This window comes from Pseudophryne corroboree, chromosome 4 (genome assembly GCF_028390025.1).
Source record: "Pseudophryne corroboree isolate aPseCor3 chromosome 4, aPseCor3.hap2, whole genome shotgun sequence".
Classification (NCBI taxonomy): Eukaryota; Metazoa; Chordata; class Amphibia; order Anura; family Myobatrachidae; genus Pseudophryne; species Pseudophryne corroboree.
Window position 1 is genome coordinate 278,115,829 of NC_086447.1, and position 20,474 is coordinate 278,136,302.

Genomic DNA, 20,474 nt, shown 5'->3' on the forward strand with positions numbered 1-20,474 from the left:
CTCCCTGGACATACAGGATGCCTACCTGCATATTCTTATTGCAATGTCTCATCAGCAGTACCTCAGGTTTGCAGTGGGTAATCTTCATTACCAATTTCAGGCGCTCCCCTTTGGTTTGACAACGGCTCCCCGAGTTTTCACCAAAGTAATGGCTGTCATGATGGCTACACTCTGCCGTCAAAAGGGTCAGGATCCTACCGTACTTGGACGATTTGATGATCCTGGCAAATTCCCCAGAACTTCTCCTGTGTCATCTAGATCTGACTGTCCAGTTCATGAAAGCCCACGGGTGGCTGATCAACTGGGAGAAATCCTCCCTAGTTCCTGCTCGGAGCATGATACACCTGGGAGCGACTGGTGGGGGGGGGAAACACAGCCTCGGGCTTCACCCCTGGCCCTTGGGTGGCTGGGGGGGGGGGGGGGACCCCTTGATTGAAGGGGTCCCCACTCCCCCAGGGTACCCCGGCCAGGGGTGACTAGTTAAATATTTAATGCCACGGCCGCAGGGCGCTGTATAAAAGTGACCCCCGGCTGTGGCATTATCTGTCCAGCTAGTGGAGCCCGATGCTGGTATAAAAAATATGGGGGATCCCCTGTCATTTCCCCCCCCCCCCGCCGCGCCCCCCCCCCCGAGGCTGGTTATGCTTTGGAGGGGGGACCCCACGCCATTTTTTTCCGGGTTTTTTTCAGTTTTTAGAAAATCGGATCAAAATCCGTCAAATCGGCCGTTTTTCGACAGCGGGACTGTCGAATCCGTTTTTTATTGAATATGGTAAATTTCGGCACCCACTTGCCGGAATTCGACGGTCAAATTGTGTAGAATTAAAAAACGGGCGAAAAATTGCAGCGATTCGCCGCTACTTGCATATACCCCATGATCTCCTTTTCTCCGGAGGTCCGCCTGTCACTGAGCTGGTGGCTTCAGGACCAACAATTGAGCAGGGGCCGTCCCTTCTGGATATCCAACTGGGTCCTGCTGACGACTGATGCCAGTCTGAGAGGTTGGGGCGCGGTGTTGGAACAACACTCTCTTCAGGATCGTTGGACCAAGGAGGAGTTTCTACTCCCGATAAATATTATGGAACTGCAGGTAGTGTTCAATGCGTCGACAATGGCCCAGCATCTAATACAGAACAGACCTGTTCAAGTACAATCTGACAACGCCACCACGGTGGCGTACATCAATCACCAAGGCGGCACTCGAAGCCGCATGGCAATGAGGGAAGTATCTTCTGTGGGCAGAACGCCATCTGCCGGCCATATCTGCAGTGTTCATTCCGGAGGTCCTCAACTTGGAAGCGGACTTTCTCAGTCATCAGGACGTACACGCCGGAGAATGGAGCCTCCATCCAGAGGTGTTTCAACTTCTCGTGGACAAGTGGGGCCTTCCAGATGTGGACCTGATGGCGTCTCGACACAATCACAAGGTTTTGGTTTTCGGAGCAAGGACAAGGGATCCTCAAGCAGCGTTCGTGGATGCTCTGTCAATCCCATGGAACTTTCGGCTGCCGTACGTGTTCCCTCCGGTGTCTCTCCTGCCCAGAGTAATACGGAAGTTCAAGCAAGAAGGAGGAAACCTACTTCTGATTGCTCCAGCGTGGCCCAGACGGCACTGGTTCTCCGATTTACAGGACGTCTCGCTAGATCGTTCCCTTCTACTTCCACAATGACCAGACCTCGTTCAGGGCCCTTGTGTCTACCAGGACTTTGCCTGTCTGGCTTTGACAGCATGGCTCTTGAAGCTTCCGTCCTGAGGGCCAAAGGTTTTTCTGAGGAGGTCGTTCAAACTATGTTGAAGGCCCGTAAGCCGGCTTCTGCTCGGATATACCATAGGGTCTGAAATGCTTACTTTACTTGGTGTGCGTCTAACAATCATGACTTTTTCAAGTTTAGCACTGCCAAACTGTTGGCCTTCCTACAACAGGGCCTGGACTTAGGCCTGCGTCTGGCCTCCCTCAAGGTTCACATTTCTGCCTTGTTGGTTTGGTTTCAGAGAAAGATTGCTGCCCTTCCGGATGTTCATACATTCTCTCAGGGCGTGTTGCGGATCCAGCCTCCTTATGTACCTCCCGTGGCCCCTTGGGATCTGTCGGTGGTATTGGAGGCCTTGCAAGAGTCTCCATTTGAACCTCTTGCCTCTGCTGACCTTAAGTGGCTGTCCCTTAAGGTGCTCTTTTTGCTGGCTATTGCTTCAGCTAGAAGGGACTCGGACTTGGGTGCCTTATCCTGTAAGTCCCCCCCCCCCCATTTGATTTTTCATCGTGACCGGGCGTTTTTTAGAACGCGACCGGTTTATTTACCCAAGGTGGTGTCTTCATTCCACCTTTAACCAGGAGATTGTGGTTCTGACCTTTTAATTCTCCTGGGCTGTCTTCCAAAGCGCAGTCTTTGGATGTGGTATGGGCTCTCCGTATCTATGTGAAGAGAACATCCTCCATTAGGAAATATGATTCTCTGTTTGGTTTTCACAAACGTGGCTGGCCTGCTTCCAAGCAGACTCTGGCCAGATGGATTAGAATGGTGATTGCACATGCTTATGTACAAGCTGTTCGTCCAGCTCCTGCTACCATCAAAGCCCATTCTACTCGGTCGGTTGGACCTTCTTGGGCGGCCCACCGTGGTGCGACCCATGAATAATTTTGTGCAAGGCGGCTACGTGGTCCTCAGGGAACACGTTTATAAGGTCCAATGCCTTTGATACTTCCGCCTCCCAGGATGCTTCCTTTGGACGCTGGGTTCTTTTGACCGCTACAGTACCCAGTGTACCCCGCAGCAGAAAACAAGATTTATGGTAAGAACTTATCATTGTTAAATCTTTCTGCGAGGTACACTGGGCTCCACAAGGCGCCCACGCTGACGCACTTAGCTTCTTTGGGTTGTTATGGCATAGCCGCTGACACCCTCTCCTGTGATGTAATTGGCTACGAGCGATTGTCGTCTCTAGTATCTGCTACTGCATTGGGCTGGTTAACGAAACTGAGCTCCTGTGCACGGAGGCGGGGTTATAGAGGAGGCGGCGCTGTGCATCTTGGGAACAGTCAAAGCTTTGAGCCTGTTGGTGCCTCGGATCAAGATCCTACTCCTACACCCCGATGTGATTCTTTGTGGAGCCCAGTGTACCTCGCAGAAAGATTTAACAACGGTTAGTTCTTACCATAAATCTCGTTTTTTGTTCCTTTCGACCTCAAGAAAAAGCAAAATGTCAGGCATACCTAAGATAAGCTTATGCTCCCAAAACCACTAAGCCCAAAGCAAAACAATCCTGGGCTGCCCGTCAGCCTGCTTCCAAACAAGACAAGCCTGCTGCATGACGGAGCGGGCCTCCCCCTGCGGGATCCCAGGGTGGGAGGCCGACTTCTGCCATTCACCCAGGTCTGGTTAAAGACCACTTCAGGCGCATGGGTGCGAGATGTCGTCTCTCATGGGTACGCAGTCTCTTTGAAGAGACGTCCCCCTCGCCAGTTCCGACAGACGGTTGTCCCTTCCGTTCCGTTGAAGGCGCAAGCTCTACACCTGGTTCTGCGTTCCCTCCTGGATACAGGAGTGGTAGTGCCGATCCCCCTGTCTCAGAGAGGCGGAGGATACTACTCGACCCTGTTTCTAGTCCCGGAACCAAATGGGTCTTTCCGGCCTATTCTCGACCTCAAATCACTGAACAAATTTTTTAGTGTCCAAGTTTCCTATTTAAACGCTGCGCTCGATTGTACTGGCCATGGAACCCGGAGATTATATGGTATCCCTGGATATTCAAGATACCTATCTACATATACCTTTTGCTATATCGCATCAGCAATATCTGCGGTTTGCTGTTGGCAACCTTCATTATCAGTTCCAGGCTCTGCTGTATGGACTGGCCACGGCCCCTCGGATTTTCACCAAGGTTATAGCTGTGTCCTTCTCAGTCATCTACAACCGACTGTAAACTTCCTACAAGCCCACGGGTGGCTCGTCAACTGGAAGAAGTCCTCTCTGGTCCCTGCTCGGAGCATGGTGCACCTGGGGGGGGGGGCGGCTGCTGCTGCTGAACATACACAGCCAAAGACACTTTCTGTCTCCAGACAGGATACGTTGCTTCCTCTATCGCACAAGAGTGTCAGTACACTCGGCGATGCTAGTACTAGGCCTCATGGTGTCGGCGTTCGACATGGTAGAGTACGCTCAATTTCATTCCCGCCCTCTACAGTGGTTAATCCTTTCCAAGTGGGATGACCCGCCTCATCAGATCAGGTCTCAAATAATCTCCTTGACTCCGGAGGTTCGTTATCACTGAGCTGGTGGCTACAGGACCAACAGTTGAGCAGGGGCCATCTCTTCTGGATTCCCAACTGGGTCCTCTTGACTACGGACACCAGTCTGAGGGGTTGGGGCGTGGTGCTGCAGCAACACCCTCTCCAGGGTCGGTGGACCAGGGAGGGATCGCTCCTCCCAATAAACATTCTGGAATTGCGGGCAGTGTTCAATGCTTTGACTCTTGCCCTGCCTCTGATACAGAACAGGCCTGTTCAAGTACAATCGGACAACGCCACCATGGTGGTGTACATAAATCATCAAGGCGGCACTCGAAGCCGCATGGCAATGATGGAAGTATCAAAAATCCTTTATTGGGCGGTATGCCATCTGCCTGCTATATCGACAGTGTTTATTCCAGGGGTCCTCAACTGGGAATCCTCAGTCGTCAGGATGTACACACCGGCGAGTGGAGTCTTCATCTGGAAGTCTTTCAACTCCTAGTAGACAAGTGGGGCCTACCAGATGTAGACCTGATGGCGTCTTGATACAATCACAAAGTTCCGGTCTTCGGATCAAGGACAAGGGATCCACAGGCAGCGTTCGTGTACGCGCTGGGCAATTCCATGGAACTTTTGGCTGCCCTACGTGTTCCCTCCAGTGTCACTCCTGCCCAGGGTACTACAGAAGTTCGAGCAAGAAAGAGGAATGCTACTTCAAGTCGCTCCAGCGTGGCCCCAACGGCATTGGTTCTCAGACCAGCAGGGTCTATCGATAGAGCGTCCACTTCTACTTCCTCAACACACAGACCCCCTCGTTCAGGGCCCTTGTGTCTACCCAGACCTGGCCAGACTTGCTTTGACTCTGTGGCTCTTGAAGCTTCACTCCTGAGGGCCAAAGGATTCTCCGAGGCAGTTATCAAAACTATGCTAAAGCACCGCAAACTGGCTTCTGGACAGATTTCTTATAGGGTCTGGAATTCTTACTTCACCTGGTGTGCTACTAAGAATTATGATGCTTACAAGTTTAGTACTTCCAGGCTTCTGGCTTTTATGCAACAAGGCCTGGATTTAGGACTTTATCTGGCCTCCCTCAAGGTTCACATATCTGCCTTGTCACTGTGCTTTCAGAGGAAAATTGTGTCTATTCCTGACGTTCATACATTCACTCAGGGCGTGGATTCAGCCTCCCTATGTCCCTCCTGTGGCTCCCATGGGATCTGTCTGTTGTCCTGAATGCCCTGCAAGAGCCTCCATTTGAAACTCTTGAGTCGGTTGACCTTAAATGGCTCGCAGCCAAGGTCCTGTTTCTTCTGGCTATTGCCTCAGCTAGGAGGGTGTCTGACTTAGGCGCTTTGTCCTGTCGTCCACCCTTTTTGATATTCCATCGTGACCGGGCAGTTCTGAGTACTCGCCCAGGTTTCTTACCTAAAGTGGTGTCATATTTTCACCTTTACCAGGAGATTGTGGTTCCAGCCTTCATCTCTTCTGACTTGTCCTCCAAAGAGCGGTCTTTGGTATATGTGGTAAGAGCTTCTCCGTGTTTATGTAGAGAGGACTGCCTCTCTCAGGAGGTCGGATATCCTTTTTGTACTTTTTGGTTTCCACAAACGTGGCTGGCATGCGAATAAGCAAACTTTGGCCAGATGGATTAGAATGGTGATTGCACAAGCTTATGGGCAGGCTGGGATCCCGGCTCCTGCCGCTATTACTGCTCATTCTACTCAGTCTGTTGCACCTTCTTGGGCGGCCTGCCGTGACTCGTCCGCAGAACAATTGTGCAAGGCGGCTATGTGGTCCTCAGTGAACACGTTCATTAGGTTCTATGGCTTGGATACTTATGCCTCCCAGGATGCTTCCTTTGGACGCCGGGTTCTCATACCTGCTAACGTGCGTCCCCTCCCTTGAGTAACTGCTTTAGGAAATCCCCGATGTATTCCCTGTGGAACACAGTGTACCCCGCTGCAGAAAAGGAGATTTATGGTAGACCTACCATGGTTAAATCTTTCTGCAAGGTACACTGGATTCCACAGAGCGCCCACCCTGACGCTCATAGCTTCATTGGGTTTGTATGGCTTTTGCCGCTTGTCCCTTCTCCTGTTGTGAGAACGTGGTTCTATGTGACTAACATCTACCTTCTCTTTTTACCTGCTTCTGCATTGGACTGGTTAACTTAAACTGAGCTCACAGTGCCTGGAGGCGAGGTTATATAGACGAGACCCTGCAATGCATCCTGGGACAGTCTAAAGCTTTAGCCTGTTGGTGCCTCTGGATCAAGATCCATCTCTACACCCCAGTGTATTTCCTGTGGAACCCAGTGTACCTCGTAGGAAGAGATTTAACCATGGTAAGTTTACCATAAATCTCCTTTTTCATCTATCTGGGGGACACTGCGTTATTCATAGCTTAGGCACAAGAACACTAAAAGCTGACTCCTCCTCCAGCAGTACACAGTCTAGTTTTTTTGCTTTGGAGTGAAGGCACACTTTTATGTACTCCTAGATTTTAGTTAGATTTTTTCTCTGACGTCCTAGTGGATGCTGGGAACTCCGTAAGGACCATGGGGAATAGACGGGCTCTGCAGGAGACTGGGCACTCTAAAAGAAAGATTAGGTACTATCTGGTGTGCACTGGCTCCTCCCTCTATGCCCCTCCTCCAGACCTCCGTTAGATTTCTGTGCCCGGCCCAAGCTGGATGCACACTAGGGGCTCTCCTGAGCTACTAGAAAGAAAGTTTAAAATTAGGTTTTTTATTTTACAGTGAGACCTGCTGGCAACAGGCTCACTGCAACGAGGGACTAAGGGGAGAAGAAGCGAACCTACCTGCTTGCAGCTAGCTTGGGCTTCTTAGGCTACTGGACACCATTAGCTCCAGAGGGATCGACCGCAGGACCCGTCCTTGGTGTTCGTTCCCGGAGCCGCGCCGCCATCCCCCTTACAGAGCCAGAAGCATGAAGATGGTCCGGAAAATCGGCGGCAGAAGACTTCAGTCTTCACCAAGGTAGCGCACAGCACTGCAGCTGTGCGCCATTGCTCCTCATACACACTTCACACTCCGGTCACTGAGGGTGCAGGGCGCTGGCGGGGGGGGGGGGGGGGGGGGGGCGGCGCGCCCTGAGCAGCAATAAAAACACCTTGGCTGGCAAAATAACTACTATATATAGCCCCAGAGGCTATATATGTGGTAATTACCCCTGCCAGAATACAGAAAAAAGCGGGAGAAATGTCCGCCGAAAAAGGGGCGGAGCTATCTCCCTCGGCACACTGGCGCCATTTTCTCTTCACAGTGTAGCTGGAAGACAGCTCCCCAGGCTCTCCCCTGTAGTTTTCAGGCTCAAGGGGTTAAAAAGAGAGGAGGGGGGGCACTAAATTTAGGTGCAATATTGGTTATACAAGCAGCTATTGGGGAAAACTCACTCAGTGATAGTGTTTATCCCTACAGTATATAGCGCTCTGGTGTGTGCTGGCATACTCTCTCTCTGTCTTCCCAAAGGGCTGTGTGGGGTCCTGTCCTCAGTCAGAGCATTCCCTGTGTGTGTGTGCGCGGTGTGTCGGTACGGCTGTGTCGACATGTTTGATGAGGAGGCTTATGTGGAGGCGGAGCAGATGCTGAAAATGGGATGTCGCCCCCTGTGGGCCGACACCAGAGTGGATGGATAGGTGGAAGGTATTAACCGACAGTGTCAACTCCTTACATAAAAGGCTGGATGACGTAACCGCTATGGGACAGCCGGCTTCTCAGCCCGCGCCTGCCCAGGCGTCTCAAAGGCCATCAGGGGCTCAAAAACGCCCGCTCCCTCAGATGGCAGACACAGATGTCGACACGGAGTCTGACTCCAGTGTCGACGAGGTTGAGACATATACACAATCCACTAGGAACATCCGTTACATGATCTCGGCAATAAAAAATGTGTTACACATTTCTGACATTAACCCAAGTACCACTAAAAAAAGGGTTTTATGTGTGGGGAGAAAAAGCAGGCAGTGTTTTGTTCCCCCATCAAATGAGTGAATGAAGTGTGTGAAAAAGCGTGGGTTCCCCCGGTAAGAAACTGGTAATTTCTAAAAAGTTACTGATGGCGTACCCTTTCCCGCCAGAGGATAAGTTACGCTGGGAGATATCCCCTAGGGTGGATAAGGCGCTCACACGTTTGTCAAAAAAGGTGGCACTGCCGTCTTAGGATACGGCCACTTTGAAGGTACCTGCTGATAAATAGCAGGAGGCTATCCTGAAGTCTGTATTTACACACTCAGGTTCTAGACTGAGACCTGCAGATAATGCTGCTGCAGCGTGGTCTGTAACCCTTTCAAACAGGGATACTATTTTGCGAACATAAGACGTCTTATATATGAGGGATGCACAGAGGGATATTTTGCCGGCTGGCATCCAGAATTATTGCAATGTCCATTCTGTCAGGAGGGTATTAGAGACCCGACACTGGACAGGTGATGCTGACTTTAAAAGGCACATAGAGCCTTATAAGGGTGAGGAATTGTTTGGGGATGGTCTTTGGGACCTCGTATCCACAGCAACAGCTGGGATGAAATTTTTTTACCTCAGGTTTCCTCACAGCCTAAGAAAAGCACTGTATTATCAGGTACAGTCCTTTCGGCTAAAGAAAAGCAAGCGGGTCAAAGGAAAAAGCTGCACCAGTCAGCCAGTTCCCAGAATCAAAATTCTTCCCCCGCTTCCTCTGAGTCCACCGCATGACGCGGGGGCTCCACAGGCATAGCCAGGTACGGTGGGGGGCCGCCTCAAAAATTTCAGCGTTCAGTGGGCTCGCTCACAGGTGGATCCTTGGATCCTTCAAGTAGTATCTCAGGGGTACAAGCTGGAATTCGAGGCGTCTCCCCCCCCGCCGTTTCCTCAAATCTGCCTTGCCGACAACTCCCTCAGGCAGGGAGGCTGTGCTAGAGGCAATTCACAAGCTGTATTCCCAGCAGGTGATAGTCAAGGTGCCCCTACTTCAACAAGGACGGGGTTACTATTCCACACTGGTTGTGGTACCGAAACCGGACGGTTCGGTGAGACCCATTTTAAATTTGAAATCCTTGAACACATACATTAAAAAATTCAAGTTCAAGATGGAATCGCTCAGGGCGGTTATTGCAAGCCTGGAGGAGGGGGATTACATGGTATCCCTGGACATCAAGGATGCTTACCTACATGTCCCCATTTACCATCCTCATCAGGAGTACCTCAGAATTGTGGTACAGGATTGCCATTACCAATTCCAAACACTGCCGTTTGGACTGTCCACGGCACCGAGGGTCTTTACCAAGGTAATGGCAGAAATGATGATACTCCTTCGAGAAAAAAAAAAGGGAGTTTTAATTATCCCGTACTTGGACGATCTCCTTATAAAGGCGAGGTCCAAGGAGCAGTTGTTGGTCGGAGTAGCACTATCTCGGGAAGTGCTACATCAGCACGGATGGATTCTATACGTTCCAAAGTCACAGCTGGTTCCTACCACACGACTACTGTTCCTGGGGATGGTTCTGGACACAGAACAGAAAAAAGTGTTTCTCCTGCAGGAGAAAGCCAAGGAGCTGTCATCTCTAGTCAGAGACCTCCTGAAACCAAAACCGGTATCGGTGCATCACTGCACACGAGTCTTGGGAAAAATGGTAGCTTCTTACGAAGCAACATTCCATTTGGCAGGTTCCATACAAGAACCTTTTAGTGGGACCTCTTGAACAAGTGGTCGGGATCGCATCTTCAGATGCATCGGCTGATAACCCTGTCTCCAAGGACCAGGGTATCTCTACTGTGGTGGCTGCAGAGTGCTCCTCTTCAAGAGGGCCGCAGATTCGGCATACAGGACTGGGTTCTGGTAACCACGGATGCCAGCCTTCGAGGCTGGGGGGGCAGTCACACAGGGAAGAAACTTCCAAGGACTTTGGTCAAGTCAGGAGTCGTCCCTACACATAAATATTCTGGAACTGAGGGCCATTTACAATGCCCTAAGTCTGGCAAGGCCTCTGCGTCAAAACCAGCCGGTACTGATCCAATCAGATAACATCACGGCAGTCGCCCATGTAAACCGACAGGGCGGCACAAGAAGCAGGATGGCGATGGCAGAAGCCACAAGGATTCTCCGATGGGCGGAAAATCACGTCTTAGCACTGTCAGCAGTGTTCATTCCGGGAGTGGACAACTGGGAAGCAGACTTCCTCAGCAGACACGACCGACACCCGGGAGAGTGGGGACTTCATCAAGAAGTCTTCCAACTGTTGGTAAACCGTTGGGAAAGGCCACAGGTGGACATGATGGCGTCCCGCCTAAACAAAAAACTAGATATTGCGCCAGGTCAAGGGACCCTCAGGCAATAGCTGTGGACGCTCTAGTGACACCGTGGGTGTACCAGTCGGTTTATGTATTCCCTCCTCTGCCTCTCATACCAAAGGTACTGAGAATAATAAGAAAACGAGGAGGAAGAACGATACTCGTGGTTCCGGATGGGCCAAGAAGAGCTTGGTACCCAGAACTTACAGAAATATTATCAGAGGACCCATGGCCTCTACCGCTCAGACAGGATCTGCTACAGCAGGGGCCCTGTCTGTTCCAAGACTTACCGCGGCTGCGTTTGACGGCATGGCGGTTGAATTCCGGATCCTAAAGCAAAAGGGCATTCCGGAGGAAGTCATTCCTACGCTGATAAAAGCCAGGAAAGAAGTAACCGCAAACCATTATCACCGTATTTGGCGAAAATATGTTGCGGGGTGTGAGGCCAGGAAGGCCCCAACAGAGGAATTTCAGCTGGGTCGTTTTCTGCACTTCCTACAGTCGGGAGTGACTATGGGCCTAAAATTGGGTTCCATTAAGGTCCAGATTTCGGCTCTGTCGATTTTCTTCCAGAAAGAACTGGCTACACTGCCTGAAGTACAGACTTTTGTAAAGGGAGTGCTACATATTCAGCCCCCTTTTGTGCCTCCTGTGGCACCGTGGGATCTCAACGTGGTGTTGAGTTTCCTGAAATCACATTGGTTTGAGCCACTTAAAACTGTGGATTTGAAATATCTCACGTGGAAAGTGGTCATGTTATTGGCCTTGGCTTCGGCCAGGCGTGTGTCAGAATTGGCGGCTTTGTCATGTAAAAGCCCTTATCTGATTTTCCATATGGATAGGGCAGAATTGAGGACTCGTCCCCAGTTTCTCCCTAAGGTGGTATCAGCTTTTCACTTGAACCAACCTATTGTAGTGCCTGCGGCTACTAGGGACTTGGAAGATTCCAAGTTACTGGGCGTAGTCAGGGCCTTAAAAATTTATATTTCCAGGACAACTGGAGTCAGGAAAACTGACTCGCTTTTTATCCTGTAGGCACCCAACAAAATAGGTGCTCCTGCTTCTAAGCAGACTATTGCTCGCTGAATTTGTAGCACAATTCAGCTGGAGCATTCTGCGGCTGGATTGCCGCATCCTAAATCAGTAACAGCCCATTCCACGAGGAAAGTGGGCTCATCTTGGGCGGCTGCCCGAGGGGTCTCGGCTTTACAACTTTGCCGAGCTGCAACTTGGTCAGGGGCAAACACGTTTGCTAAATTCTACAAATTTGATACCCTGGCTGAGGAGGACCTTGAGTTCTCTCATTCGGTGCTGCAGAGTCATCCGCACTCTCCCGCCCGTTTGGGAGCTTTGGTATAATCCCCATGGTCCTTACGGAGTTCCCAGCATCCACTAGGACGTCAGAGAAAATAAGATTTTACTCACCGGTAAATCTATTTCTCGTAGTCCGTAGTGGATGCTTGGCGCCCATCCCAAGTGCGGATTGTCTGCAATACTTGTATATAGTTATTGCCTAACTAAAGGGTTATTGTTGAGCCATCTGTTGAGAGGCTCAGTTATATTTCATACTGTTAACTGGGTATAGTATCACGAGTTATACGGTGTGATTGGTGTGGCTGGTATGAGTCTTACCCGGGATTCAAAATCCTTCATTATTGTGTCAGCTCTTCCGGGCACAGTATCCTAACTGAGGTCTGGAGGAGGGGCACAGAGGGAGGAGCCAGTGCACACCAGATAGTACCTAATCTTTCTTTTAGAGTGCCCAGTCTCCTGCGGAGCCCGTCTATTCCCCATGGTCCTTACGGAGTTCCCAGCATCCACTACGGACTACGAGAAATAGATTTACCGGTGAGTAAAATCTTATTATTTCTAATGTGTTTTTTATTTGGTGTTTAGTTCCTATTACAGGCGACAAACACAACCAGAGTGAGATTAATTAGGATAGAGAGCTTCTATGAGCTCCGTTTTCTTACTCTGTACTACCTCTGGGGCAGTCACTACGTGGATGAAGTCCCTGCGTCTTCCCTCCCCGCTCACAGAAACAGAGGAGGCACTGGTTCATGTAGGAACAGCCACAGCCTGATGTAGTACTGGTCTATGTCCCTGTTCCACATTGGCTCCCTGTATGCATGCTTCTGTTAACGCAGCTCTGCATTGCCAGCACTATATGGGCGTCCTGCGGTCTCCCTGCTGTGTTTTGTTTCAGGGTTTTTTGTGAGGGAGGCAAAACGTTACTTTGGGAGTCTAGCGCTCCCCAGACATCCTCTCTGGCAGGAATTTCCTCAGTACTTAGGCACCATTCTTCCTCTCAAGGATGCCTCACAGTAGAGCTCCACCCCCAACTGCCATTTTACATCTTAGCACTACACCAATCTGGGGGGACTGCCTGTCATCTAATGCACACAGGGCTTCACAATAGCAGGTGTTTTCACCTGTACTTGGATCTGTCCTTCCATCGGATCCTTGTTTAATTGCCCGCTCACCGGATAGTGCCCTCCCTCCCCGCCGCAAATTCTACATCATGAACGGCAAAGTACCATTATTATTTGATATACTGATAGATGTTCACAGCTGTCTCACTGACTAATTTACCTGCAAATACAGCGCTCTAGAGTTGGACTTGGTCAGCAGTAAGCTTTTATTGACACTAGCGGCTATTGTAAAGAGGAGGTGGAGCATAGCGCTGCCCTATGTGCTATTTGGAGTGTGAGGACGGAGCAGACTATAGAAGTGATAATTCATAATATCCCGAACAATCTAGTGATATTCTACTATTGGATCTTGGACACGTGTGTGTGTGTGTGTGTGTGTGTGTGTGTGTGTGTGTGTGTGTGTGTGTATATAGTCTGATTGAACGGCTCGAGCCAGCATTTGGTGTGCTTATCCTTTTATGAAATTTTCTCTATATTGTTGTTTTAACCAAATATTACATTTATTAACTGTACTGCGCTCTCTTTATATGTTTAATTGTTCTTTCTGTAGACCATTTCAGACTACTGTGTGGGAGCTGCAGATTTAAAGGTCTTAAAGTGATCAGCACGGCTAAAGATTAATTTATATATAACGGACTGTGGTTTGCGCCTGAAATTACCTGTGTGTGTGGTGTGCATATAAAGGTGTGTCTCGCACACATACACATATATACTATTATGAAAGTTATGGACCTAAACAAAACTGGGCCTTATTCAGACCCGATCGCTAGTACAATAGCGATCACAGCCTGAAGCCCTTGCTGGAGTGTGCATGCGTGCACTGTGAGAACCAGTGAGATGCGAAAGCATGTCAGGGCTGTGATCACCTCTGCCTGATTGACAGGCAGAGGCAGTCGTGGGCAGGAGGGGACGTGCCAACGGCGTTAGAACGGCGTTGGTAGGATGCAGTACAGATGATGCAGGCGTGTCCGGACCGCTGCAGGGTTGGGCCGTGGCAGCTGTGTAACGTCACACGCAGCAGCTGCGACCCGGAACGCGGCGAGTATCTACCTGTATGGAGCTAGTTGGCGGGTCCCCCCGCATATCAGAGAAACTGATCGTAGAGGTGCTAAATTTAGTACCTCTACGATCGGGTATGAATCATCCCCACTGTTTGTGGAGCCTTTTTGTGTTTCCTTAAAAATCACAATGACTTTCCATTGTACTGCTGTTTCTGTTTATGATCCCAGAAAACAGCATTGAAATACACGATTGCCTGTGGATTTCATGGTGTTAACTGCTATGTGTGCTCCATAGGGGGTAACAACCATTTATGTAGCAATGCCCCCTCTCCGGTATGCCAGCACTTCATGGGCTTTTCATCACCAGGCCTCGGCTACACTCCTGTTCATAGATCCCATGGCCTTCTTGCTGTCCTAGCTCTAGTGTTCAGTTTTCATGATATGTGGCTCATCTAGACATCAAGCTGTACGCTTTTATTATTTTTATTTTTTCTCTTTTCTTTCCTTTGGTTTACCCTGGCTTCTCTTACTGCTCTGATATGAAACTGGCTTAGTGTAATTTTGTTAGTATTGATCCTCCTTGCTGTAGTGTGTCTGGCCATTGGTTGCAATAAAAGAGAACGAAGACTTCTTTATTTGTTTACGAACAGGCGGTTTTGAACCTGCTTATTTTATATATATGTATGTGTGTGTGTGTGTGTGTGTGTGTGTATGTGTATATATGTATATGTTGTTGTTGTTATTATATTTATATATATTTTTTTAAATCACAGATGAAGGTGTGGGAAAAGGGAACGGCTACTATACAGACCCCTGAAGGCATCCCACGTTTGTTTGACATGGTCATAGTTAAAGATGAGCAGATAAGACCTGCGTTCTACTTTGCACTAAGGGATACCCTTGTTGCAGATAGTTTAGATCAAGCGACCAGAGTGGCCTTTCAGAAAGACAAGAGGTGGAGAGTGGTGACTTTACATGGACAAATTATTGAGCAGTCAGGTACTTAAATTCACTTGTTTCTAATAACTTTATTATTCTGCACTGGTAAAGGGCCTAGTATTTCAATATTGCTGAGTTTTCATTCATTTATAATGCAGGGCATACATTGTCGGATAAAATGTTTGTCAAACCAACAGACATTTTGGGGTGTATTCAATGACTGTCAGAAGCTGCCGCCTTGTCGGAAAGACGGCAGCTTCCGACAGAAATAGGTCGGAAGGGGTTCTGACGAATTCAATAGAGGCTGATTTTTTTTCGATAAGTCAGGAATTGCCGACTTGTCGGATAACACGTGGATCGACAGAATAGACACCGATCCACGTGCTTCTGTCGGAAATGGGGCCAAATCCGACAGGTTTTGGCCCCCTTTCCAACAAACTCAATCCGACTTGAAAACAAGTCGGATTGAGGTGAGGAGACGAGTGTTGCTGCGGGCGGCTGGGGAGCTGAGATCGATGGCCAGCGGGGAAACATGTCTGCGGCGGGGGGAGGCGCTGCAGTGAGAGAGGTGCCTGGCCATCCCCCGGCCAGGCACCTCTTTCCCTTCAGCGCTTCTTCCCCGCCGCCGCAGACCTGTCGTTCTGCAGCCAGCCCCGGCCATCGATTTGTGCTCCTCACGTCGTCCACAAGCACCTCTCTCCCTGCAGCGCCACCCCCCGCCGCAGACCTGTCCCTCCGCAGCCAGCCCCTCCCGCCTGCCACCGATCTCTGCTCCCCACGCCGCCCACAGGCACCCCTCTCCCTGCAGCGCCTCCCCTCGCTGCCCCACACATGTCCCCCGACAGTCGGATTTGGCCGTCCATTGAATGGGGGTTGTCTGATCAATTCTGACAACTGCATGTCGGAATGGATCCGACTCTTTATGAATATACCCCTTTATCTGAAAGCAGATATCATGGCCATACACTGAGATATTTCATAGTGTATGGCAGATATCATGGCCATACACTGAGATATTTCATAGTGTATGGCAGATATCATGGCCATACACGGAGATATTTCATAGTGTATGGCCACACAATATCTGTTCCCATGGAGAAAACAGTTTTTTCCTTTCTTCCCCTGTGATGGAACAAGGGAAATGTCTGGCTGGCAGTGTATACACTCTCAGATGCAGCTGACTAATGATAGGATCCATCAGGCATGTTGGAAGATTTTTCATGCCCAATCATCTGATCAGTAGCTGTCATACACTATGTAATTTACCGGTCTGATCTGTTGATGATTACATAATGTATGCCGGGCTTGTGGCTCTTTCAAATATTACATTGTAGTTATAACTGGCAAGGTTCTGTCTTCTTCTTTTTTTTCTTTTTTTTCGGGGGGGATGAGGAATGACTGGAATTCTTTCCAACATCGGAACTGATGCCAGTCAACTCAGATTGCCCATACACACTGCAGCGATGTTAATGAAGGTTGGAGCGATCATGTTCCGTCCTTCATTGTCATAAACAAGGATATCGCTAGATTTGATGTGCAGCACATCAAGCCTGGCGACTGTCACATGTTCGCGGGAGTGTGCAATCCTTCGTACACACTGAGCGATGTAAGCGATATGTTGTTCCAAAACTGCATTTTGGAATGACTTTGCTTCGGTGTGTACCCAGCTTTGAACACTCAAGTAAGTGCACGTAGCCTTTTGGACCGGGATCCGGTCTGAAGATCGACACTGTCTAGGTCAACAATGTTTAGGTCGACAGGGTTGGAAGGTCGACAGAGTTTCTAGGTCGACGTGTGCCAGGTTGACATGAGTTTTTAAAAAAAAAAATATATTTTATTGAACTTTTTCATACTTAACGATCCACGTGGACTACGATTGGAACGGTAATCTGTGCCGAGAGAATCGAGGCACCTTGCCCGAAGCATGGCCAGCCATGCGAGGGGACACTGCACTAATTGTGGTTCCCGGTCACTCTACGGAGAAAACAACACCAAAAAAAACAAAAAACATCATGTCAACCTTTTGACCTGTCGACCTAGAAACCCTGTCGACCTATAGTGGTCGACCTAATGATCCACACCCTTTTGGACCATAGTGAATATTTAACTATTGGAAATTAGGTACTTTTTAGATCAGTGGTTCAGGGATATATATTTTATTAGTGCACAAAATAAACCATGCATCAGTTGCACGTAAAATCACTGTGTTCAAAGAACAAAACTAACAAAACATGAATGTCACACACAAACCTCACTCAATGAAAATGTACTGCAAATCAATGTGACTTTTGCTGTTACCTTTTAGAGACAAGTTCAGAAATGCGCGGCTTCACCTTGGCAAGTGCCTCTCCCATATCATTTTCGCAAAACAAAGTTTGTTCCTTTTCTTCGTTTTTAGGTCTACCATACTCGAAAAGGATTGCTCGCAAAGATACGTTGTAACAAACTGTATGAGTATCTCCAGGGCTTTCTTAGCAATAAGAGGGGTACGGTACGATTTGGTGACACCAAAACGTTGAGAGCGTTGTTGTTCTGAAGAGTTGCTGTTGAACCTGGCTCTGCTGAAGTTCAATGATTTCGTCGAGGTACTCATCATTGACATCTGCTGTCGCAATACTAAATGTGAACGGCTGTTTCACCCATGCTGGATATGACTCTGGTGGGGAAGTATCCGTCGAGAGATTTTGCGAGCTCATCTAAGTGCATGGCAATTGCTTGCTTCAGTTCCCCGGGTACAGAAATGTCTCAGATTCCAAACTCGTCTTCGATGTTTCCATAACGGCAGTTTTTTTTTATTTTTTTTTGGAAAAGCCTTCAGGTTTTCTTACTCTTTGATAATGTTGATTCCATCCCCTTGCATCTGTTGATTGAGAGCATCGAAGATATCTGCCATGTACGCCGAAATGAGAAGGAACTCTGAATTTTCACAGCAATCTGCATGACAGTGTTGGTGCTTTCGCAAAAACAGGGCTAATTCCACACGCATGGCAAAACCATGATTCAGCACCTTTCCCCGAGATAACCACCGAATGTAGAATGGTACAGAAGTACCTCGAATTCAGGGCCCATTTCATTACACAGCTCTTTGAAGATGTGGTGCTTCAGAGCACTATTTTGCACATAGGGGCTAATTCAGACCTGATCGCTGCTGTGAATTTTCGTGCAGCAGTCGATCAGGTTTGAACTGCGCATGCCGCCGGCTGTCTCACCCTGTGATATCCTCTGCTTGGGGGGGGGGGGGGGGGGGGCGGAACGCGGCATCTGCGTGACATCACACGCAGCCGCTGCAACCCTCACAGTGACAAGTAGCTCCTGCCAGCGCGCAGGAGCTTTGCTGACAGGGAGCTTCTCCTACAGTACAAAAGCATCGCCACTGTGCGATACTTTTGTACTTGTGTGGGTGGATCGGGCCTGACATGTGGGGCGGACTAGCCCTGTGCTGGGCGTCCCCCCGCGTGTATGCGTGACTGATTGTAGATGTGCTAAATTTAGCACATCTACGATCAGATCTGAATTGGGCCCATAGTTCACTCATTCCACTACAATTTTTAATACTTCTGCCAGTTTTGGGGGCAAGTTTTTTGTTGCCAACGCATGCCTGTGCAGAACACGGTGCGTAACAGTGATGTGTGGTGCTGCGACTTTCACCAGTGCACCAAAACCAGAGTTTCATCCCAGCATGGCTGGAGCTCCGTCCGAACAAATTGCAGAAACCATATCCTACGAAAGATCGTTGTCTCTGAAGAAGCCATCCACAAGTGCTTACAAAATAAAAAATCTTCCTTTATCATGTAGTCTTTCACATAGCACACAAATGCAACAAGCTGGCTTAGATTGGAAACATCGGTGGTCTCAACGAGTTGGAGGATGAATTTTGCTGAGCTTGAAATTAGATCTGCAACTACTTGAGGCAAGATGTCATTGCTCATGTCATTTATTCTGCTGCTGATGGTGTCATTTGAAAGAGGAATTTGGGACAACTTGTTTTCAGCAGCTTTTCCCAGCATGATTTTCGCCAACTTCAACGCAGCTGGTTTTACAAGTATTTCACCAATGAAGTGTGGTTCTCCCTGCTTTGCGATCAGGTACGCAACTTCGTATGATGCTGTTAAGATCGGTTTGTCGATGGGTACAAAGCCGAGAACAGGCAGAGTAGCCCTTTCATCGAACCTGGCTCTATTCACCTTGAATTCAGCAAGCGTTGTGTTCTTGTATTTCCCATCTCCATGCAGCTTTAGGAAGTGTTCCCTTAGTTTTACCGATGCTAGACTAGAATTGCTCAACTTGGCTTTGCAAATCATGCCTTGAGTACGCTGACCTCCATCACATTCCGTTATACATGTGAACTCATATTGTACGTATTGATAATGCTGAAATATCCTTAGGAAAGAAAGCTATACCTTAAACACACCTTAAATACACTTTACCATGGAGCCGCTGCGGCCGCTGTACTTAACACACACTCTTCGCACTAGCGTACAAAATCCCGTACTGCGTACGGACTTCGCATACAAACGCCGCGATGACGGTACAAAGTACTCACAGCGCGTACACACCCAGAGATACACCACAAACCCTGAACAGTTATGCAATGCAATGAAAATACGCTTTAAACCTTAGCAGGGCAATGAAGACACGACACCAATTGTGATTTTACCGCTGGGTTCCGACACCACAGTGGATTATTGCTAAAAGGGGGGTTACAATACAAACAATATAATATAACAGAGTAAATGGCTACATTCAATGGTACATACGTGAGTAGATTCGCTTGCGCTTCCCGGCCCGGTCCTCTGTCATCTGATAGATAACTTTGTGAGTCTTGTGTCAGACCAGGCCTGCAGCAGCTCTCTTTATACAATTCTTCCAAAAAGCAATACAATAGATACTGTAATCTCTTTGTCCATTGGACACAGGAATGCACATTTACAGTACAGGAGAGGTCATAGGTCGGTTTGAATAGGTAGGAGATGTCTTTCCCAACTGCTCTTGTGGGTGGTCTGCTCTGGATTCCCGCCGCATACATAATGTACAGTAAATACAGTTTATATCTATATTCTGCTCCTGTACATAACTATCCGCAGGAACATGCGATCTTTCTCAAACCAACACCGGAATGTTACCCTTAAAATACTCTTCAGCTGGATACCAAACACCACCTTATGACCTTGTTCTGTCCCCTCCTATTCTGTAAAGGTGAATCCCTTTGTTCTGTTACCATTTAAACTGTTGTTACTTTCTGATGTGGTGCAGGGATACTATGTGTACATTGTGCACTATTTGGATTAAATATGTAATGTGTTTTGGTAGCCTTCCGTGCGTTCACAAACTCTACCGTAAATACTCATACCACCCGCTAATGCGCAGGACCGCGGGAGCGACCATACGCAAATTGCGGATATGCGCACGCACGACAGAACAAGTGCACGCAGGGAGGCCATCTGTGTGTAGTTTGTACGTGATGTGTGTACTGCAATATTTTTCGACTTTGACAGTGTTCGTCCGACCACTTCCTTATTTTGCTCGACATAGTACGAAGGGATTGGAATATTAAAAAGGAAATCACAAATGATGTACAATCGCAACAGTC

At 48.7% G+C, this 20,474-nt stretch overlaps 1 protein-coding gene across 2 annotated transcripts in view; it reads left to right on the plus strand.

The window, feature by feature from the left end:
• SMC4 (structural maintenance of chromosomes 4) overlaps window positions 1-20,474 on the plus strand; it is a 226,601-nt gene that overhangs the window by 106,877 nt on the left and 99,250 nt on the right. For both annotated transcript variants that reach the window (XM_063916157.1, XM_063916156.1), the window contains exon 14: window positions 14,719-14,944. In XM_063916157.1, coding sequence (XP_063772227.1) covers window positions 14,719-14,944 — 226 coding nt within the window. The remainder of the gene's footprint in view (window positions 1-14,718; window positions 14,945-20,474) is intronic.